An 18542-nucleotide genomic window follows, 5' to 3' on the forward strand; every position below is an offset into this window, starting at 1 on the left:
CCCACAACTGTATATATTTTTAAGCAATTTTTTGATGTATTACTTAATTACAGAAAGGTATGCACACAGGCCATAAGAGTATGGCTTGATGTATCTAAGAGTTTCTAATCCTTTTTTGATCACGTTTCAGACACTAATATCTGGAGCTGTAGTAGAACAACTTGATTTCCTACGAATCAGTGACACAGAAGAGTAAGTCCCTTTGGGTCATTTCATTTTGGGTTTTTTGAAATTACATTAGAAAAGTAGAAAATATGAAACCTTTTCTTTTACTTTCTAGGCTTCCAGAATTTAAGAGTTTTGAGGAACTAGAACCTCCCAAACATTCAAAAGTCAAACGTCAAAGCAGCACCCCTAGTGCTCCTGAACTGGGACAGCAGCCGGATGTCAACACTAGTGAATGGAAGGACAAACCCACCCACGAAATTCTGCAAAAACTGAATGTGAGACAGATGCACTTCCCGCATGGCCCTCAGTTGCTGGAGCAGAGGCTCCCAGAGTCAGACCATATGTCTTTTTGTCCTCTCAGTGAAGGTAGCAATTAATCTGGAGGTGGATAACTTGTCTACACCCAGGGCAATCATGAGAAGTTGTTCTCTTGGTCTAACATCTGCATAGATATCTTTAAAAATGCTTAAGAATTGCAGGTTAATATGTTTGTCTTGGATACACAAGTATGGTATGAGCCATTAAAGAAGTCAATGATAATTGCCTGTGGGTTCTCCAGATTTCTCTTTCAGAGCCCTCTTTCTCCCTTTCTGCCCCCATCTTGTCTCCTGCCCCAGTGTTTAGGTGTAATGCTTGCTTTAGATCAGTCCTGTCACTGAGTAAAGCAGTCCTTTCACTGCATTCATACAAATATTTTAGCAAATGAATATTTATCTTTCCTAAGATTACTTATGTTTCAGAAGAGTAAGGGTGGATAGGGTATAGTACTGATTCAGAGAAACGAAATTCTCCCAGTAGAGCAATAAGCACTGTGACGTTTTGTTTGGGGCATACAAATTTGAGCATGTAGACCAAATATATATCCTTCCAGATGTGACCAATTCTTGTTGATGGATATTGTATAGATCCAAATAAGCATGAATAAGATATAATATGGCATAAAGCACATAGCACAATGCCCTAATATGTAATAAACCCTCTAAACAAGTGCCCTCCTATCATCTATCTCTTCACAACAGTTTGCTAGCAACATGGTCTCCCATTTACCAATAAGAAGAATCAAGAAGGGAGTGGTTAAATAACCTGGCCAAGTCTCTCAGAGAGTGGCAAAATCAATATTATTGTTTGTAGATAAAATATTTTCTGTTCATTACTTATCTTGTTTTCTGGCAAATTTGATTATTAAATCCTACCACCCCAGGAATCCAGCTTGTCACTTGTCTACCCTCTATCTCTAAGATATCTAAGATAAGTATGAATCGCTGTATAATGTCATCTTATGCTTTATATTATATCAATGACAGTTTATCTTTCCTCAGTTCATAGTAAAGTATTTCTTCTCTGCATCATGTGGTTTTGTGATTAGTTACCCTCTGTGGTAACTCCTGTACCCATTTCATTTCAGTTCCTCACCGTGATTTATATTTTCAGGATTGCAGTTGTCTGGCTAGCCAAGCCATCCTGCTGGGTATACTGTTCAAAAGAGAAGGCCCCAACTTCATCACAAAGGAAGGTAAGAGTACATGTCTAAGAGAACATTTTAAATAAGAGGACCGCTGTAGCCTTGAACATATATAAAATATGCATAAACTATCCACTAAAATGTTGCAAGTTATTTCCCCTTCACTAAACCTTCTTTTTCACTTTTGAATGGAAAATGTTCATTCATACCCCCTAGAGTGGAGGAGACTGATGTATGAACCCCTAACTGGCTTTCATGCAGTGATGCTTGATTGTTTCTCTGATTGTCTGAAAAGTATTGGAGCTTGGATTGTACCTGTGACTGTTAACCTCTGATGAATTCCATAGTTGTTTATTGACAGTTTCTATTTCCAGTTTTATCTTCTCTAATTTTTCAAGAATAACATTGAATTGTTATGTCTATAAAAATTAGCTCCCTCATGATCTGTAGCAGCCATTTGGAATGGAACATGACATTTAATAGAATTGTGCTCTGAAGATGGTTAATAAAAATAAATCATTTGTAATCATGTCTATGTCCACTCTGCATTAAGGATGAAACCCAGTTATCCCCCAGATTCACACTTGCATGTGGAGTCACCACTGTAAGGAATCTCTAAGTTCTCCACCATGGTCCACTTCTGACATTTTGTAATACAGAATAGTGCAGAATACAGTTCAAGTACTTAATGTCTAGCTATTCAAAAATCTTTGGCTTATTTGAAAGTACTCTGTTAAGAGGTGTGTGTTGATACGGTTAGAACTGAAAAACAGCAGTGGAATTAATAATACATATAGTTCTGGTAATTAACCGAGCATAGTTATTTATTCAAATGAGATCTACTTAGTTTTTGCCTTATTATAGCTAAGAGATAACCTTCTTGAGTATTATACATGTGAATTGAATCGTTTTCCATTTCTTAGCTTGTTAAAGGCAGAGGAAGCAAATTTCAAACAGAATCTTGCATATTTCTAATTAGCCTTAAAACTGTAAGTATAAGCAGAATCTCAGTTGTATTTAGGACATTCACTGAAATTTGCACTTTATCTAAAGCAGTAGGATTTTTTTTTTTTTTTCTTCTTTTTTTGAGACGGTGCGTCGCTCTCGCTCATCAAGCTGCAGCTACTAGCAGAGATGCTGTTGGCAGAATCTCCGCTCAACTTGGATAGCTCCGCCGTCCGCGGGTTCACGCCATTCGTCCTCACTCCTGCCTCAGCCTCCTGCCGAGCTAGGCTGGACTAGCAGGCGCCGAACCACCAGAGCTCCTAGCGTCGCTCGCCCGGCTATTTTGTACTTTTTAGTAGAGACGTGGGTTCACCTGTGTTAGCCAGGATGGTCTCAATCCTGCCTCGTATCCGCCGTCTCAGCCTCCAAAGTGCTGGGATTACAGGCTGAGCACCGCGCCCGGCCACAGATAGGATTTTTAAAATCAGCATTTCATTAGAACTAGAATTCAGAATGGCTGTGTTTTTATTGGAAAAGTTTTAGTGCTTTTAAATAAAAGAAAATTTATATAAATACGTTTATAATGAATAATGCTAAGGGAATGATTTTTTAAACCATTTTATAAACTTGAGAATAATATTCATTAAATGTTTTAAATCTATAAAACCTTAATGTGAAACATTGAAAATCATGTGCATCTACAGAATCTGAATATAATTTTATCTAATTTGTTAAAAGGCTATAAAAAGTTTAGAGTAAAATGTTAAAGATCTTGTTCTTTTGGTGCTCTTTCCTGTCACATTGTGATTTTATGGACAAAATCGTGGCCAAATAATGAAACCCACTGGTGTCTTTTGAGCAGTAGCATATGTTGGAATGATCATAGCCCCATGTACATAACAAGGCCTCAGTAAAGTTTTATTGAACAAATAAACAAAAAGTCGTATGTATTAGAGTCTACAATATTTGTTCAATTGCTAATTATTTTACTATATTCTCTTTTCCTCTTTCCTGCAGTAAATTAAAATAGCATTTGTATTGTTAAAAGTTTAGATTGCATATTAATTAGGAAAATAGTTGAATTTCAAGAAATAAAGTACCAAAATTATATACTCAGACTAAATAGAATCAAGTGCTGGAGATAATCACACTCTATATATTTAAGTTACATATTTAAATATGTCAGTTCAGAACATTAATGGATCGATGTATCAACTCTAGTGAAGCACAGTGAAAATTTGAGTACTTTTAAGAGGAATAAATGTTATGCATTTAATTAAAAGTTTTGTTCAACAAAGACTCTTATCCAATGTCTAGGTACCGTTTCTGATCACATTGAGCGAGTCTATAGAAGAGCTGGCAGCAAAAAACTTTGGTTTGTATTAGTGTCCTTGTTGTTACGTTTTATTTTTGTGTTGTCATATTCGATAGCCTAAAGCAAATGGACCAGTCTTAAAGATGGTTATTCATCCTAATTTTTACTTTTAACCTCCAAGGTTACAGCACTTCCTAAGAATGTGCCTATGTAGCATGTCTCTCCCCGCACCTCCTCCACCAAAATTCTGAAAACAAAGACACTGTAGGGATTGAACCTGAGGAGTATTCACTGGAATGATATGCTAAGAATTCTTTCCTACTCTACACCTTCTCTGCCCCAGCAAGGTGCTTTAAGTTCTGTTTTTTAATTTAGGAAACCTGTTCTGCTATTATAGAAGGCCATGGAAAGAGACCAGTGATTTATCTAATCATAAGCAAAAATAATATACTGAGAAGGCTATTCTCTTGTCACTTAAGTTGAATGAATCCCAGTGATTGTAGCTGCTTCATGAAAAATAACCAATTTGTTCTACAGAGGTAGTCTCTTCCCAGAGATTGAAAAAAAAAGAAGTAGGAAAGTTTAAATAAATAAAGTTGTTTAAATTCACAATGGAGTAGGAATGCCTAAATGCATGGCCCTCTGCATTTTGATGTAATTCTACAGAAATGTTTTACTAGCTGAATCTAACAAATATTGAAAGTCAAAGTGTATGTATAGATAGATATACACATCACACATTTTTTAATGATACATTATCCACTTAAAAAAAAAAAAAGTCTCAAGAATGTCATAAGAACTCACTTAACCTCAGTGAGCCTCAGGTTTCTAATCCCTAAAATAAGGGGATTAGACAAAACAATCTCTTAGGATATTTCAATTATATTTTTATCATAAATATACCATTCCTCCTCAGAAGAAATAATGTAATAATCCTATAGTTAAATCTTTCAAATTTTCACTGTAAATTCTTAGTACAGTAAGACAGACATCAAGCCAATAAGTGATAGTTCTGGTAAACTTTCTTAGCCAGTAAATTTCAAGTGTGGTCTATAGTCTTATTTTTGATTAAGCACATCTGTTCTTGCTTTTTATGTATTACACTTTATGCATTTCAGATAAATCATTAGCTAGCAAACATTTAGAATGCTGACTGTTATGTTTGGAAGAACTTCTGGAAGTTTTATTTACTCTATTTTCCCTTTTATGGCTTTCCACTGACACACCCAGGTTGGCGGTGCGCTACGGGGCTGCATTTACCCAGAAATTTTCTTCCTCTATAGCCCCACACATTACTACTTTTCTGGTACATGGGAAACAGGTAACATGCACAGAATTTGAAAACCCAAGCTGCTTGAAATGTGTGGGCTTATTTGCACTCTGAAGGTTAAACATGTCTTTTGGTCTTAGAGTGTGTGGGTGAAAGCTTCTCTAGAAGTAGGAAGTGTTTGTTTCACTAACTTTATTAGTTATTGACTGAATTTTCTTTTAGTCATCTATGTTGAAATTAAGAAATATGAATGTTTTTTATAAGTCAGCTTCTGTGGATATCCTGAAATACCTAAAGATTGCAGCCAGTTTCAAAACTACATTTTTATTTTACTTTCTCTATCTAAAAGTTCCACGTGAAGTTTTACTTTTGAGGGGAAAAAAATTATCTTATGTATTGCATGTGCTGTACTTTAAAAAAAAAAAAATCTGTTCTCCCTAGGTTCTAAGACTTTTCAGCAATATAAAATAGCAATGTGAATTTCTTCCCCCAACATTATGACTTTATCATGAAAAAGAAATACTGGTATTTCATTGTAGCACTTTCTAAAATTCAGTACTAAGTGAATCCTCTAATCCAGAGATTTGGTTATCTAGGCACCAAAAGAAACATGACTTAGAATGGTTATAGAAATAGGTCACATGTACTAGTGACAGATTTAGTAATGAACTTGTTAATGCAAAATCAGAATACCCTCTTAATTCCTCCTATACACCCTCCCTCCCTAATCAAAATAATAACTAGGTTTTCTTTTTTTGCTTTTTAAATCGATAGTGTCATCAGTAATATTTTTGTCACAGCTTGGTGGCAGGGATGAGGTGGAGGGATCCCTCCCTAATTCTGAATGGTCCTGCAGTCTGGGAAATTTCAGCTGTTAGGTTCAATGTCCTGGGCAGTGTTTCCTCCAAATGATGATGTGAGGATTCAACCGTGTATATTTTAAAGATTACCCAGTCAGGGCCCGATGCATTCCTCATGTTTTAGATTTGTGAACATCTGGCCTGCTCTCTTCTTTGCCCCCAGGTCGGTTGTACGCCGTGCAGCAAGTCTTTTAAGTAAAGTAGTGGACAGCCTGGCCCCATCCATTACTAATGTTTTAGTGCAGGGCAAACAGGTAAGTATTTGCTTTTCAGACACTTATTTGGTCCCAGTGGCAAAGATTTCTGGCTAGGACCCTTACTTTTAAGTCTGGCAAGCCTCAGTGTCATAGGCCTCTCACTTTCAGATTTATAAGGGCTCAGGCATTGCTACAAAAGTCTCCTTCCTCAAGCAAAATCTAGTCAGAAAGATATTAAATGGGCCTTCCCCTTTTCCTGCTGCACCTTAGAGCTGTAATCTTCAACTCCTGTGTTGAGATCAATGCAGATGCTAATGTAGAAAATGGACCAATAACTACTAAAGTACTCCAGACAGGTTTCAGATAGGCAGAGCAGAGGTAGGTGAACAGCGAAGGGCACATATTCCCTTCCGCTCCGCATAAGATCTGCCTCCTTAGAAAGCATGGTGTTCGTGCCCAGCCAGGGTCTCTGCATGCCAGTGCTGCTCCCCAGATCCCCCGCCCCAGGCCATCTCTAACCCCAGCTCCTCCCCATTCGCCAGGGCCAGCTCTGTCACCTCCTCCTCACGGAGCCATCTCCAGTTAGTAGTGGTCTCTCTCTCTGGATTCCCAAAATAGGTCTGTGACAATTCCCACAATCTGCCCTGGGTCCCAGTTCATTTGAATGTGTGTCTCTCACCTCATGGTAGGCTGTGAGCCCCCAGGGGTCAGAGTCTGAGTCTTGTCCAGTACACATCCTAGTGTGCCCAGCATGGGGCCTTGCTTGGAAAAAGCACTTGGTGAATGTGGGTTGAACTGAGCCTGTGCATGTGGGGTGTGGCTGCTCATTTTCTGTTTTGTTTTCTATAAGCTCTAATTTACCTGGCTGAATCATCCTTTGATTAGAATGGAAAACCTGTTCACTTACTCTCCATCTCTTCTCTGTGAATATATGTGCTTTATTGTGTTTTCCTGAGAGTTAATCTGGGGATATAATAAGCTTTAGTAATATGAAGTACTTTAACGCTCTTCAATGGAATCAACCCATTGGTCATATTTCAGGGTCTTAATTCATTAAGATTAAAATTATTCATCCTTATATTTAGCTTTTGAAATGTTAGAATAATAAGCTATTTATTGTTTCATGTAATATTTAATAATTAAAAATAATTGTACTAATAAAAGATTCCTGCTGGGCATGGTGGCTGACACCTGTAATCCAAACACTTTGGGGGCCAAGGCTGGAGGATCACTTGAGGCCAGGAATTCGAGACCAGCCTGAGCACATAGCAAGACCATATCTCTGCAAAAAAAAAAAAAAAAAAAAAAATAGCTGGGCCTAATGGCACATGCCTTTGGTCTCAGTGCCTTGGGAAGCTGAGGTAGGAGGATTGCGTGAGCCAAGAGTTTGAGGCTGTAGTGAGCCGTGATCATTCCATTGCACTCCAGCCTGGACAATAGAGCAATACCCTGTCGTTTAAAAAAATTAAAAGAAAAAATACAAAACTCCTAAGAAAAGTTAAATCACTTCATATATGTTATTTTTTCCAAATTGTTGAGAGGTAGAATTTTTATCCCTGTTTGTTGGCTAAAACAGACCAAAATACAGGAAGTAACTTATCTAGTGCCTTTTCTCACCAGAATTCTTGCTTCCAGTGAGAGTCTCATATTTTTGCCCTGAACCAAGCCACCTCTGAAAGAAAGTTAAACAGGCTTTGAGAAGATATTTTTCCTTGGATTTTAGGTCCTTGTAGCATATCTGAAAAGAGAGTTAACTCTGCATATGAACACTCAGAAACTTTTGGAGATCTTCGAGGTCATCAGCACCTGACACTGGGAGAAAGGGTGGGTTAGGGTTGGTCCTGTCCAACTACACAATATCTAAAGGGAGCTTGCAGCCTGTGGTCCTGAGATTCTGCTCCCACATCCTGGAAGCCTCAGAGCCTACCCTAAGGTTGTGCCTGGACCATTGCTCATCACACTAGTATCTCTCTCAGGGTAAGTCACACTAGTATGTCTCCTAGGGTAAGTCACTTACAGAGCTGGGCAAGACTTGGAGGCCAGTAGCTCAGCTTCATTACCAGAGGCATGAAGTCCATTCTCTGACCTCACCTTATTTCTTTACAATAAAGAAATAAGAACATAGCATTCAGAATTTTTCTGAGTGCCCTAAGCACTGAAGTAATATTGTTTCTACCAAGCACATTCAGATCACCTCAAGCTCTGTGGAATGAAATCATGGCTTAGTCATCATTGCTTCCAGAAGCAATGATGTGCCTTCTGTTTGTTTTCTTCTTTACACACTGACATTTTAATGAAAGGATCCACACTCAGACTAACTGGTTCATGCCACTTGTGATATAATAAACCAGCAGTTCGCAGTTTTCACTCTATTATAAAATTGAGGCAATAGACTCCATGTTCTGCTCTCTTCCCTCATCTCTGTGGCCTTTGATATGCTATTCTTTTTTCCTGCCTTTTATGATGGTACACTGTACATGGAAAAGAGATGGGAAGGGGTACTCAGGGAGAAGGGTGGCCTGCAGAGTCCCCTGGGAGCAGAATGCCAGGGATAGAGGAGAGAGAGAGAGACCAGCCTATTCCCCTTGCCAGCTTCAGCAGCATTCTGCTCAGAGTTTTTTTTGGTCATTTTGCTCTGTGCTCTCTGGTGTCCCAGGCTATGAACAGCCTGTTCCTTCCCCTCCACAGGTGAGAGATCTGTCACCACATATTTTAACCCTCACCAGGCACCTTGCATTATGCCCGGAAAAATGAGGGCTACACAGGAACTGGGTGGCGTCACACTTGCCTTTGAAGCGTTATAGTGTCGTTGAGGCGAAAGAATCTGCCTGAGAAACTATAAAAGAATCAAAAAGTGTATCTCTCAAATACCAAATTGTGTAGACTGTGTAGTAAAGTGAAACTCTTTAACCTATTCTGGTTTCTCTGGGGAGTTTCTAGAACTAAAGTCATTCAGAATAATTTTAACTTATTAGTTATTTATATTCCTTCCCTGCTTTTATCCACTCACCTCCACTCCCCTAACTGGAACCCTCACCTGCCCTTATATTTGAGACTAGACTGTGAACCATCATGATTTCCAGTGGGAGTCACACTTTGAAAGCCATTTTAATAAACAGCAGGAACAGTTACTCTGCCTAATTCCCTAGCTTATATAGAGTAATTTCAGCCTGCCAGTCATCCTGAGCCTTGAATTTTTTTTATTTTTATCTTTTAGTAGCTAGGAGAATTTTACAATAAAATTCTGTCACTCGTAGGTAACTCTGGGTGCCTTTGGGCATGAAGAAGAAGTTATCTCTAATCCTTTGTCTCCAAGAGTGATTAAAAACATCATCTATTATAAGTGTAACACCCATGATGAGAGGGAAGCGGTCATTCAGCAAGAACTGGTCATCCATATTGGCTGGATCATCTCCAATAACCCTGAGTTATTCAGTGGCATGCTGAAAATACGAATCGGGTGAGTGAAGTCCTTTGCATTTGCATAAAGAGAATTGTTCAAGTTGTCCTCTAACAGACCCAGCCTCTTCAAGTGAAGCAATGTTCCTGGTGTCTGGTGAGTATTCAGCAAAGTGCACCTGTCCTCTAAGCCATGCAGGCAATATCTGGGGGTATGCAAAATAAATGCCACTAGCCTGAAAGAATTCTTAACATTTATTTCATACCTGAATTAGATATAGTGAAGTAACTCTATTGTCTGGTAAAATCAAACCCCAGAAATTTCAACAGCTGTGTCGTGTAAAACACTAAGCACAGTACTTGCAAAAATTCCTAGAAATAAAATGAATAGGCCTTAAGAGAAGAATGATTTTCAGTAAAACTGTCAGGAGAACACATTCAGATAAAAATTTGGTCCTTTTAAGAATATTCTATACCCATTTTCTACCAAAATCTAAGTATTGATTTTTAATATAGTTGTTCCTGGAGAAGAAATCAAAAGTAAGGCTCTGATGATCTTGAATATTCATAATCAAGAATTTTATGAGGCAGCATGTGTAGGAAAAATTAACCAGGCTCTGGAATTCAGCAGAACTGAGTTCAAGTTCCGACTGCCATTGTCATCTCAGTAACCTCGGATAAATGACTGAACCTCTCTAGCCTCGCTTTAATACCAGTTTCTTTGTTTTATATGAAAATGAAATGAGATATGTTTTAAAAGTCTATGACAAGCTAAGAAAGTATAAATGTTTCTTTTTTAAATACATTTTTGATTGTATAGGTATCATGTGAGTATGTCCTGATTGTAAAAAGAGCCCAATGGTATCTGAGCTTATAATGTAATCTAACATGTGGCCAACTTTGGAGGGTGTTTCTCAAGTGTTTGAAAAGAATATACATTCTCTGTTGGATGCAAACATACATGTATGTGTATGAGTGTGAAATAAGTGCTAACTGTAAAATTGGAGTTTTAATATCTCTACTATCTGTATTTGATCATTGCTGATAAAAGTCTTAATTTCTCATTACAATTGTGGTTGTATCAATTTCTCCTTGCACTTTTATTTTTATCAGTTTTGCTTTATGTAGTTTTTTGTTTTTTGAGATGGAGTCTCATTCTGTCAGACAGGCTAGAGTGCAGTGGTGTGATCTCAGCTCACTGCAACTGCTGCCTCCCAGGTTCAAGCAGTCCTCCCACCTCAGCCTCCCAAGTGGCTGGGATTACAAGCATGTGCCACCACACCCAGCTAATTTTGTATTTTTAGTAGAGACAGAGTTTCACCATGTTGGCCAGGCTGGTCTTGAACTCCATACCTTTAGTGATCTGCCCGCCTCAGCTTCCCAAAGTGCTGGGATTATAGGCGTGAGCCACCTCACCTGACCACTTTATGTAGTTTAAAACTTTGGTTTTGTCCATGTCACTTCATAACTTTTACCAATATATCTTCATGTTGTTGATTACTTTTCAACTTTTTTTTAAACTTCAAACATTTACAAGAATACAAAGACTCATATAATAAAGACTTATGTGCCTGTACGATCACCCAGCCTCAACAATACTATCATCTGGTCCGTCTTACTTCACCCATACCCCCATCTACTATCCACCTGTCCCCACAGTACCCTGTCAGTTTTGAAAGGCAAATCCATATCTTCTAATCTGTAAATACTTAAATTTGCATCTCAAAAACATAAGAACTTTTTCAAAACATAAACGCAGTACTGCTACCATGCATAAAAAACAATTGAATTATGTTTGTCAAATATTACTGCCATACCTTTCTCCATCTGTCATTAGAAGGGTTGGGGAGCATGAACTCTGCATCACTCACACTAGTGACTAGTTCCAAATCCTGGTTCTTGGCCCATGACCTTGGGAAAATTATCTAATTTTGCAGAATTTCAAGCAGCTTGTGTGTAAACTTACAGAGTTTTTGTGAGGATTATCTGAGATAACCCAAAGGGCAAGCACCTAGAAAATGGGCCCTCAGCAAACATTAGATCTCTTCCTCTGAACATAAGAAAGGAGAACTCATTTGCCCGGGATAGTCACTTAAGTTACTGGCAGAAATGGGAATAAAATTCAAGGCTTTCCACTTGTAACTCTCAAATTAGTGGTATCCAGAGAGCTGAATTCAGTGGCAGGGGTGGTTTTGCCTTAGGGGAGGTAGAAGATTTTCTGTAGAGGAGTTATGTGGCAACTGTCTACCATTTGTCCTTATCCCATTGTCTCTACCTTTGCTGGTTCCAGTAAACAGCACCAAGGGCTCAGTGCATATTCACTAGCTCACACATTTGACTGGCTGTTAACTTCGAACAACAACATCTGCCCTGGTCCTACAAAGAAGGATTAGTCTTCAGGAAAATATTATTTCCTCTGCAAATACTGACATTGAAAGTATGACAAAATATAATTTCAAATTATTCTTACGCTTTGCCTCCTAAGCCAATGTTGATGCAGCAACAGGCAGGCAGATTTGTATTTCAGAAAGCTTTTTTTCTGTGGTTAACATAATGAGGCGCTCTGTATTTGACAGAGGTATCCTAGAATATTACAAGGAAGTGAAAAGTCTGCTCTAGACTTTTCTGAACTTTTCATAGCATCTTAATATTAGGTTGGTGCAAAAACAATTGTGGTTTCGGCCACTACTTTTAATGGCAAAAACCATGATTACTTTTGCACCAACACAATATATCTACTGTAGTATATAAGCAGCCAACTTAGAATCATCCCATTTTCTCGGTCTTGTGATGAATTAAGGTGCAAAATCTCATTTATTTGGTCTGTTAACTTGTACCTACTCAAGTTCCTTACACTGTAAAATGCTAAACAATACTGATCCTAGATTGGAGGCCTGGCAGACAAAAGACCAAAAAAAAAAAAATCTGGCATCTGGCACATCATAGTTACTACATGAACTCGAATACAATATGGATCATAAATTGAAATCATGTATGAGAAGTCATAAAAGCCATAAAGTTTTAGAAATAAACACTAAAGCCTGTTTCTGTGAGATAATGGCAATGGTATACAGAAGCAAAAACAGGCAGAAGTACATAAGACTGAAGAATAAGAACACTGGAGTTAGGCAGACCTGGGTGTAAATCCCAGTTCTTCCACTTACTGACAAAAACAGCCCATGTACACTCTCCAAATCTCAGTTTCTTTGCTGTAAAATGGTGGTTCTCTTGCCGACTTCAAAGTTGTTGTAGGGATTAAGTCAGATAATATATGTGAAGAATTTTTATTTTTCTTCTGTCATTCATTGCTTAGCATATAATAGATATTCAATAAATAGTATTTGTGGCTACAGTGATGGAGGAAGAGGAAGAGGATGGTTTACTAGAGTGATCTTTTGAGTGCAGTGATCACATGTTATTTAAACTTGTCTCCTCTTAGATCATTACTGGAAACACTGCTAAGAGATGTACGATTATAAGGCAACCTGTCCTATACACTGATATGATTAACTACACCATTCCATTAATAACTCCATGGAGAAAAGTGCCACATCCTGATATCTTCTGTATATATGACTGGACTTTCATAAAAACAAGGCCCTGTTTAACTTGGTCATTTCCTGAAGGACGTGATTTAATTAAATCTTCTTTTATACTTAATTCCAATATCATGTGGCACAAAATCAAGTATGTTTATCAAAATTAAGAGCCATTTACTTCTCTAAGAGTACAGAGACATGCTTTCCTTTTGCTTTTCCTAAATCCCACATTACTAGCTCAAAGCAAACCACCTGACTCTGCTTATATACCATATGTTAAACAATCCAATGTTTATTGAGCATCTCTGATGAACGAAACTATAAGACAGACAGGAAGTAATACAAGATCTAGTTCCTATCCTTAGCAGAAGTAAATTTCTTAAATAAATCACTCCTTAATAAAAAAAAAAAAAATACTAGATTGTTCCCTAACTGAAATTGTCCTAGTGATTAGAACTGATCTTGTGAGATGCACATAAGAGTGAAATATACATCATAAGTCAGGCAGGGACACTATTAATACTCACAATGAGAATATAATGCCACAATCCCAGAATGAGTTTCAGGATGGTGAATAATTAAGGTTTCGTAGCAAATTTCTTTATGAGTCAGTTGACCGTTAAATACTAAGTCACATGTTGCCACCGGACATTTTACTTTGGGTGACACAGTGTAAGGAAAAATTGTATGTCATTTCTCATGGAAAGCACTGAACATACAGAATAATAGATATCAAAACGGAAAGAATGCTATTTTTAGAATAAATACCCATTCCCATGAATAGAAAGAAGCATCAGGTTAGAGTTGAATTCAAGGAAGGGAATTACATGAGACTTGTAGAGGACCTAAATTAGCTTAAAATGCTGAATAAGCAGTAAAGGAAAAACTACTATAGACTGAAAAACACAGCCGTGTAAAATCTTGGGAAACTGTTTGCCTTCACTCTAAGGCTTTGTTTAAACCTCTGCAAGGATGGCTGTCACTTGAAAAGGCTCCCCGAACTAGAACACTTATTACAAAGAATGTGCTTTGGAAGACTTATAACCTATACTTCTCAGTCTGTCTCAGATCAATGCCTGAGTCTGTGACAATAGACTCCATCTCCGTGTACGGAGATGGAGAATCACACTTCTTTTCATTTAGAGTTAACTCACATGAAAGAACCATTTCTTTATCCTCATATGAAGTCAAGAGGTTGGATTTGAAAACATCAGGGCAAACAGACTGAACAAATCAGGATATAACTCAAAGTTCTTATAACTGATTCAAAATAGCTCCAAATCTTCGAAAGAAACTATTTTAAGGGATAAGAGTGAAGGTCAAATTCTATGCAGGTAATTTACTTTCAATCAAAAGAAAGAAGAGACAAAGAAAGATAAGGAAATTTGACTGAAATATACTGTAGCTGAAATCATGCAAATCACTTAAAAATAATAAGCTAATTTATAAAATAATACTGAAAAATGTAACTTAGTAGAAATTTCAGAGAGAAAGTGACACCAATTTGATGTATATTTCTCAGATACTTTTGCACACGTACATTACACAGATATATATGTATGGTATTGTTGTTTTATAAAAAGTGGAACAATACACTGCATCTTTTTTTTACATTTAATTTATCTAGGACATTCATAAATGTCAGTATATAGGACTTTATCTTGTTCAATGTAATGGTAGCACAGCATTTTATTATATGGCTGAAAACCAATTTATTCCAACTATTTTCTACTAATGAACATCTAGGTTGTTCCCAATGTTTTCACTATTTCAAATAATGCTGAAATGAAGACTGCTACAAAATATATCTTTATGGTACTTGTGTGAATACTGTAAACTCCTTGGATGAGAACTGATGAATTACGATGTATGCAGATATTGCCAAATAGGCAATGCGTTTTTCACATGTGATTTTGAAGGAAAAATGGGTAATAATGTTTAAAAAAGTACTTCACATTTACATGTAAAACTAGTGGAATGAAAAGGAGCCCAACCTGACAATAAACAGAAAAGGAAAAAAGTTACCCTGGTCGGTAACAGTGGGGCTATCCCTGCTTTGGTGTCCTCGTTGGATGTGGTGATTCTAGGTAAAGAATGTGAAGCTGTTTTGCAAGGGCAAAGCTTCACCATTATCACTGTGGTATTTGATAATTTGAGGTCCTCTCCCTATGACATTTGGAGAACAGCTCCATCTGGGGAGTGCTTTTTACACACCACAAATCTCAAAGTGCCGTAGGAGGAACCTCCCCCTTCTCCCAACACACACGTACACTCTCTCTCTCTCTCTCTCTCTCTCTCTGTCTGTCTCTGTCTCTGTCTCAGTCACTCTTGTCTTCTGGTCCTAACACACATACTCTCTCTGTCTCTCTCTCTCTCTCTGTGTGTGTGTGTGTGTGTGTGTGTGTGTGTGTCTCACTCACTCTTGTCTTCTGGTCCTAAGTTTGCAAAGGCCATGTACTCTCACAAGAGAAGTTCACCCTGGAGGAGGGGGCCCTTTCAGCCATGGATGAGTCCCCTGTAGGCCCAGTGGAATGATCCCAAAGCATCTCTTATGGAAACTCCATCTCAGAATCCTGTTGGGGTTGTATCTTGCAATCTAACATGGTGTCACCTCTGCGTCACCTGGTAGACACTCATGACACCTGTGGCAAACGCCCTGAAATCCCCTCAGACCTATGCCCACAGCACTTTCCCACCACAGTAACAAAGATTTGGGAATGCTGTTTCTTCTCTAGGGATATCAGACAATTTCAGGTAACTGTCATCCTGTCTGTGGGGCTTGTGATAGTGCCCTTCTGAAGAGTAAAAAGATACTTTTGTGTCTTCTATGTTTTTATTAGACTTCATCCTTAATAAATTATACTAAGACCTGAGCCCTTTTAAGTGAATGGGCCCCTTGCATATTTGTTTATTAGCAGCAGCAAATACATACTCAGTATGTTTCTTTACAAATTTTACCTTGAATTAGTCCCTGGAAGGTTTTTCATTTGCTTAAAATTGGTGAGCAAATTATTCATTTATAGAGTCCTTGAATGTCAAATTTCCTATGAATTGTTGAACATGTAACTACTTCTGAGTTAGTCCTTTGTGTATTGTACTGGTTGTGGCACAATTTTAAAAGAAAGATAGGGAGGGAATTTATAGAATATGTTATTTTTTTTCTGCTTTATGGTACAATAAGCACATCAGACTCATTCTTACTTGGCTTTTGGGTATTGTTTCTCTCTTTTAAATGTTAATTATGATTAAAGAGATTGATTGGTCACGTTTGATACCATATTCTTCTTGGAATGCCAGCATTCACTAGGCTAAATGGACATAAGAAATAAGAACATTTGCCTTAATCATGGTACCTCTTACCCAGAATTCCCTTGCACTGTGTATACTTTCATCTCTGGTTTAACTACTCTCTCTCAGTGCTTTTTAAATTTTATTTATTTACATTACCCACTACTTCAACTGCTTTTAAACCAATAGCACCATGTCCCTTTTCTCTTTTTTCCAAGGTTAATCTTGCCAATGCAATTTCTTCAACTTTACTGCTATCAGGCGCTCCAGTGAACAAAATTAACCTGCTCACAGGAATGGTATTCTGGTCTGATAATGATTTGATTTGCTGTCTCATTATTGATTTGTGCTCCAGCTTTCCTGTTGAAATAGATCAAGTTCCTGACAGGCCCATTACTGTAAAGACCTCCAATCAACTGCTTTCCGCTGCAGGTCTGTCAGTCAAGCTTTACTTAGAGATAACCCCAGAGGCTATATGTTATCAAGCCTTTTTCATCTCTGCTTTTCATACTGCCAGGACATCCTCTGTAAGCAATTATGATCCAGACATTCCTTGTCCTCTGATGCCCGAAACTGTATCTGTGGATCACACATTCGAAGCTTAGAGAGAGCCATTGTTGTCATAGATAGCAGACTATAACATTGCTTATGCACTAAAGGAAAGAGAAAATAATTATGGCACCAAGTTCATTAGCACAGTTCTGATACTCATTCCGAGGTCTTTGCTTTTGACATTTGATATGAGATAAGGAGGTGAGATGATGAAGCTCCCCTACCCCTATTATATTGTGATTGGATCAGTGATAGAGTGAGTCCACATCCTTCAGTCACCACAGAGCTCAGTTTGCCTCATCAAATTGTACTCCTCTCCATATTAATATGAATCAAGCCAAAAAAGTCCCTTCTTGCAACTTTCCCATCTTCTGTCATTTGGTGTGTCAGCTCTGGCTTCCATAACAAAATGCCATAGATGGAATAGCTTAAACACAGAAATTTATTTTCTCACTATCTGCAGGCTGGAAAGGCCAAGGTCAGGGTCCCTGCCGATTTGGTTTCTGGTGAGGGCTTTCCTCCTGGCTTGCAGACAGCTGCCTTCTGTGTCTTCTGTGTCCTCTGTTGGAGAGAGAGAGCTCTCTGATATATCATCTTATAAGGGTACTAATCCCAGCATAAGGGCCCCAACCTCATGACCTCATCTAAACCTAATTGCTTCCCAAAGACCCCATCTCCAGATACCATCACATTGGAGTTAGGGCTTCAACATATGAATTTGGTGGGGGAGAAAGAATTCAGCCCATAACATATGGCTTAGTTAAATGTTTGCACAAAATCATCTAATCATTTGTTTAACAGCAAACTTAGCAGATCCTTGTATTATATTGAAATCTTAAAATGATTATTTTAAAAAATTATTTTTTTTTCCAAGGATCAGTTCTATTCTGTATGGCATTTTTTTTTTCCAGAAAATTTCAGCTGGTCAGGTGCAGTGGCTCATACCTGTAATCCCAGAACTTTGAGGGGCCAAGGTGGGTAAATCACTTGAGCCCAGGAGTTTGAGACCAGTTGGGCAACATGGCAAAACCCCTTCTCTACAAAAAAATTAAAAATTAGCCGGGTGTGGTGGTGCCTGCCTGTAGTCCCAGCTCCTCGGGAGGCTGAGGTGGGAGGATTGCTTAAGCCTAACAGGTGGATGTTGCAGTGAGCCAAGATCACACAGCTGCACTCTACCCTGGGCGCCAAGTAAGACCATATCTCAAAAAAGGATACACACACTGTATCCTTACTAACCTCCAAACAAGAGTGTTTTTAAAAGGATAAGCTTATTCCCAGAACTGTCTGAGGAATACTAATATTCCTTTTTCCGCTTTTCCAGCAGTCCCAAAGAATTCATTGTCCTCAAGTCAAACTTGGATATATGTGAAGGCTGATTTGGTCAGTCGTGTGAATCTACCACTTTCTCATTTGCTTATTGGCAAGTAGAGCACCTCTGGCTCTTAGACAGACTGAATGTATAAGGATCTGGGCCATCCATAACCTTCATTATTTTGACCTTCCACGTTTTCTTTCTTTTGCCCTTCCTTCCTCCCTTCCTTCCTCCC

General features: G+C 38.2%; 1 protein-coding gene across 3 annotated transcripts in view; it reads left to right on the forward strand.

The window, feature by feature from the left end:
• The window catches only part of LOC108527348 (phosphorylase b kinase regulatory subunit beta), a 115319-nt gene that overhangs the window by 79766 nt on the left and 17011 nt on the right, over nt 1-18542 (forward strand). For all 3 annotated transcript variants that reach the window (XM_017868558.1, XM_017868550.1, XM_017868567.1), the window contains exons 13-18: nt 131-192; nt 281-443; nt 1600-1681; nt 3893-3950; nt 6184-6274; nt 9475-9677. In XM_017868558.1, the coding sequence (XP_017724047.1) occupies nt 131-192; nt 281-443; nt 1600-1681; nt 3893-3950; nt 6184-6274; nt 9475-9677 (659 nt within the window). The remainder of the gene's footprint in view (nt 1-130; nt 193-280; nt 444-1599; nt 1682-3892; nt 3951-6183; nt 6275-9474; nt 9678-18542) is intronic.

The sequence above is a fragment of the Rhinopithecus bieti genome, unplaced genomic scaffold, assembly GCF_001698545.2.
Source record: "Rhinopithecus bieti isolate Rb0 unplaced genomic scaffold, ASM169854v2 scaffold_618, whole genome shotgun sequence".
NCBI classification, from domain to species: Eukaryota; Metazoa; Chordata; class Mammalia; order Primates; family Cercopithecidae; genus Rhinopithecus; species Rhinopithecus bieti.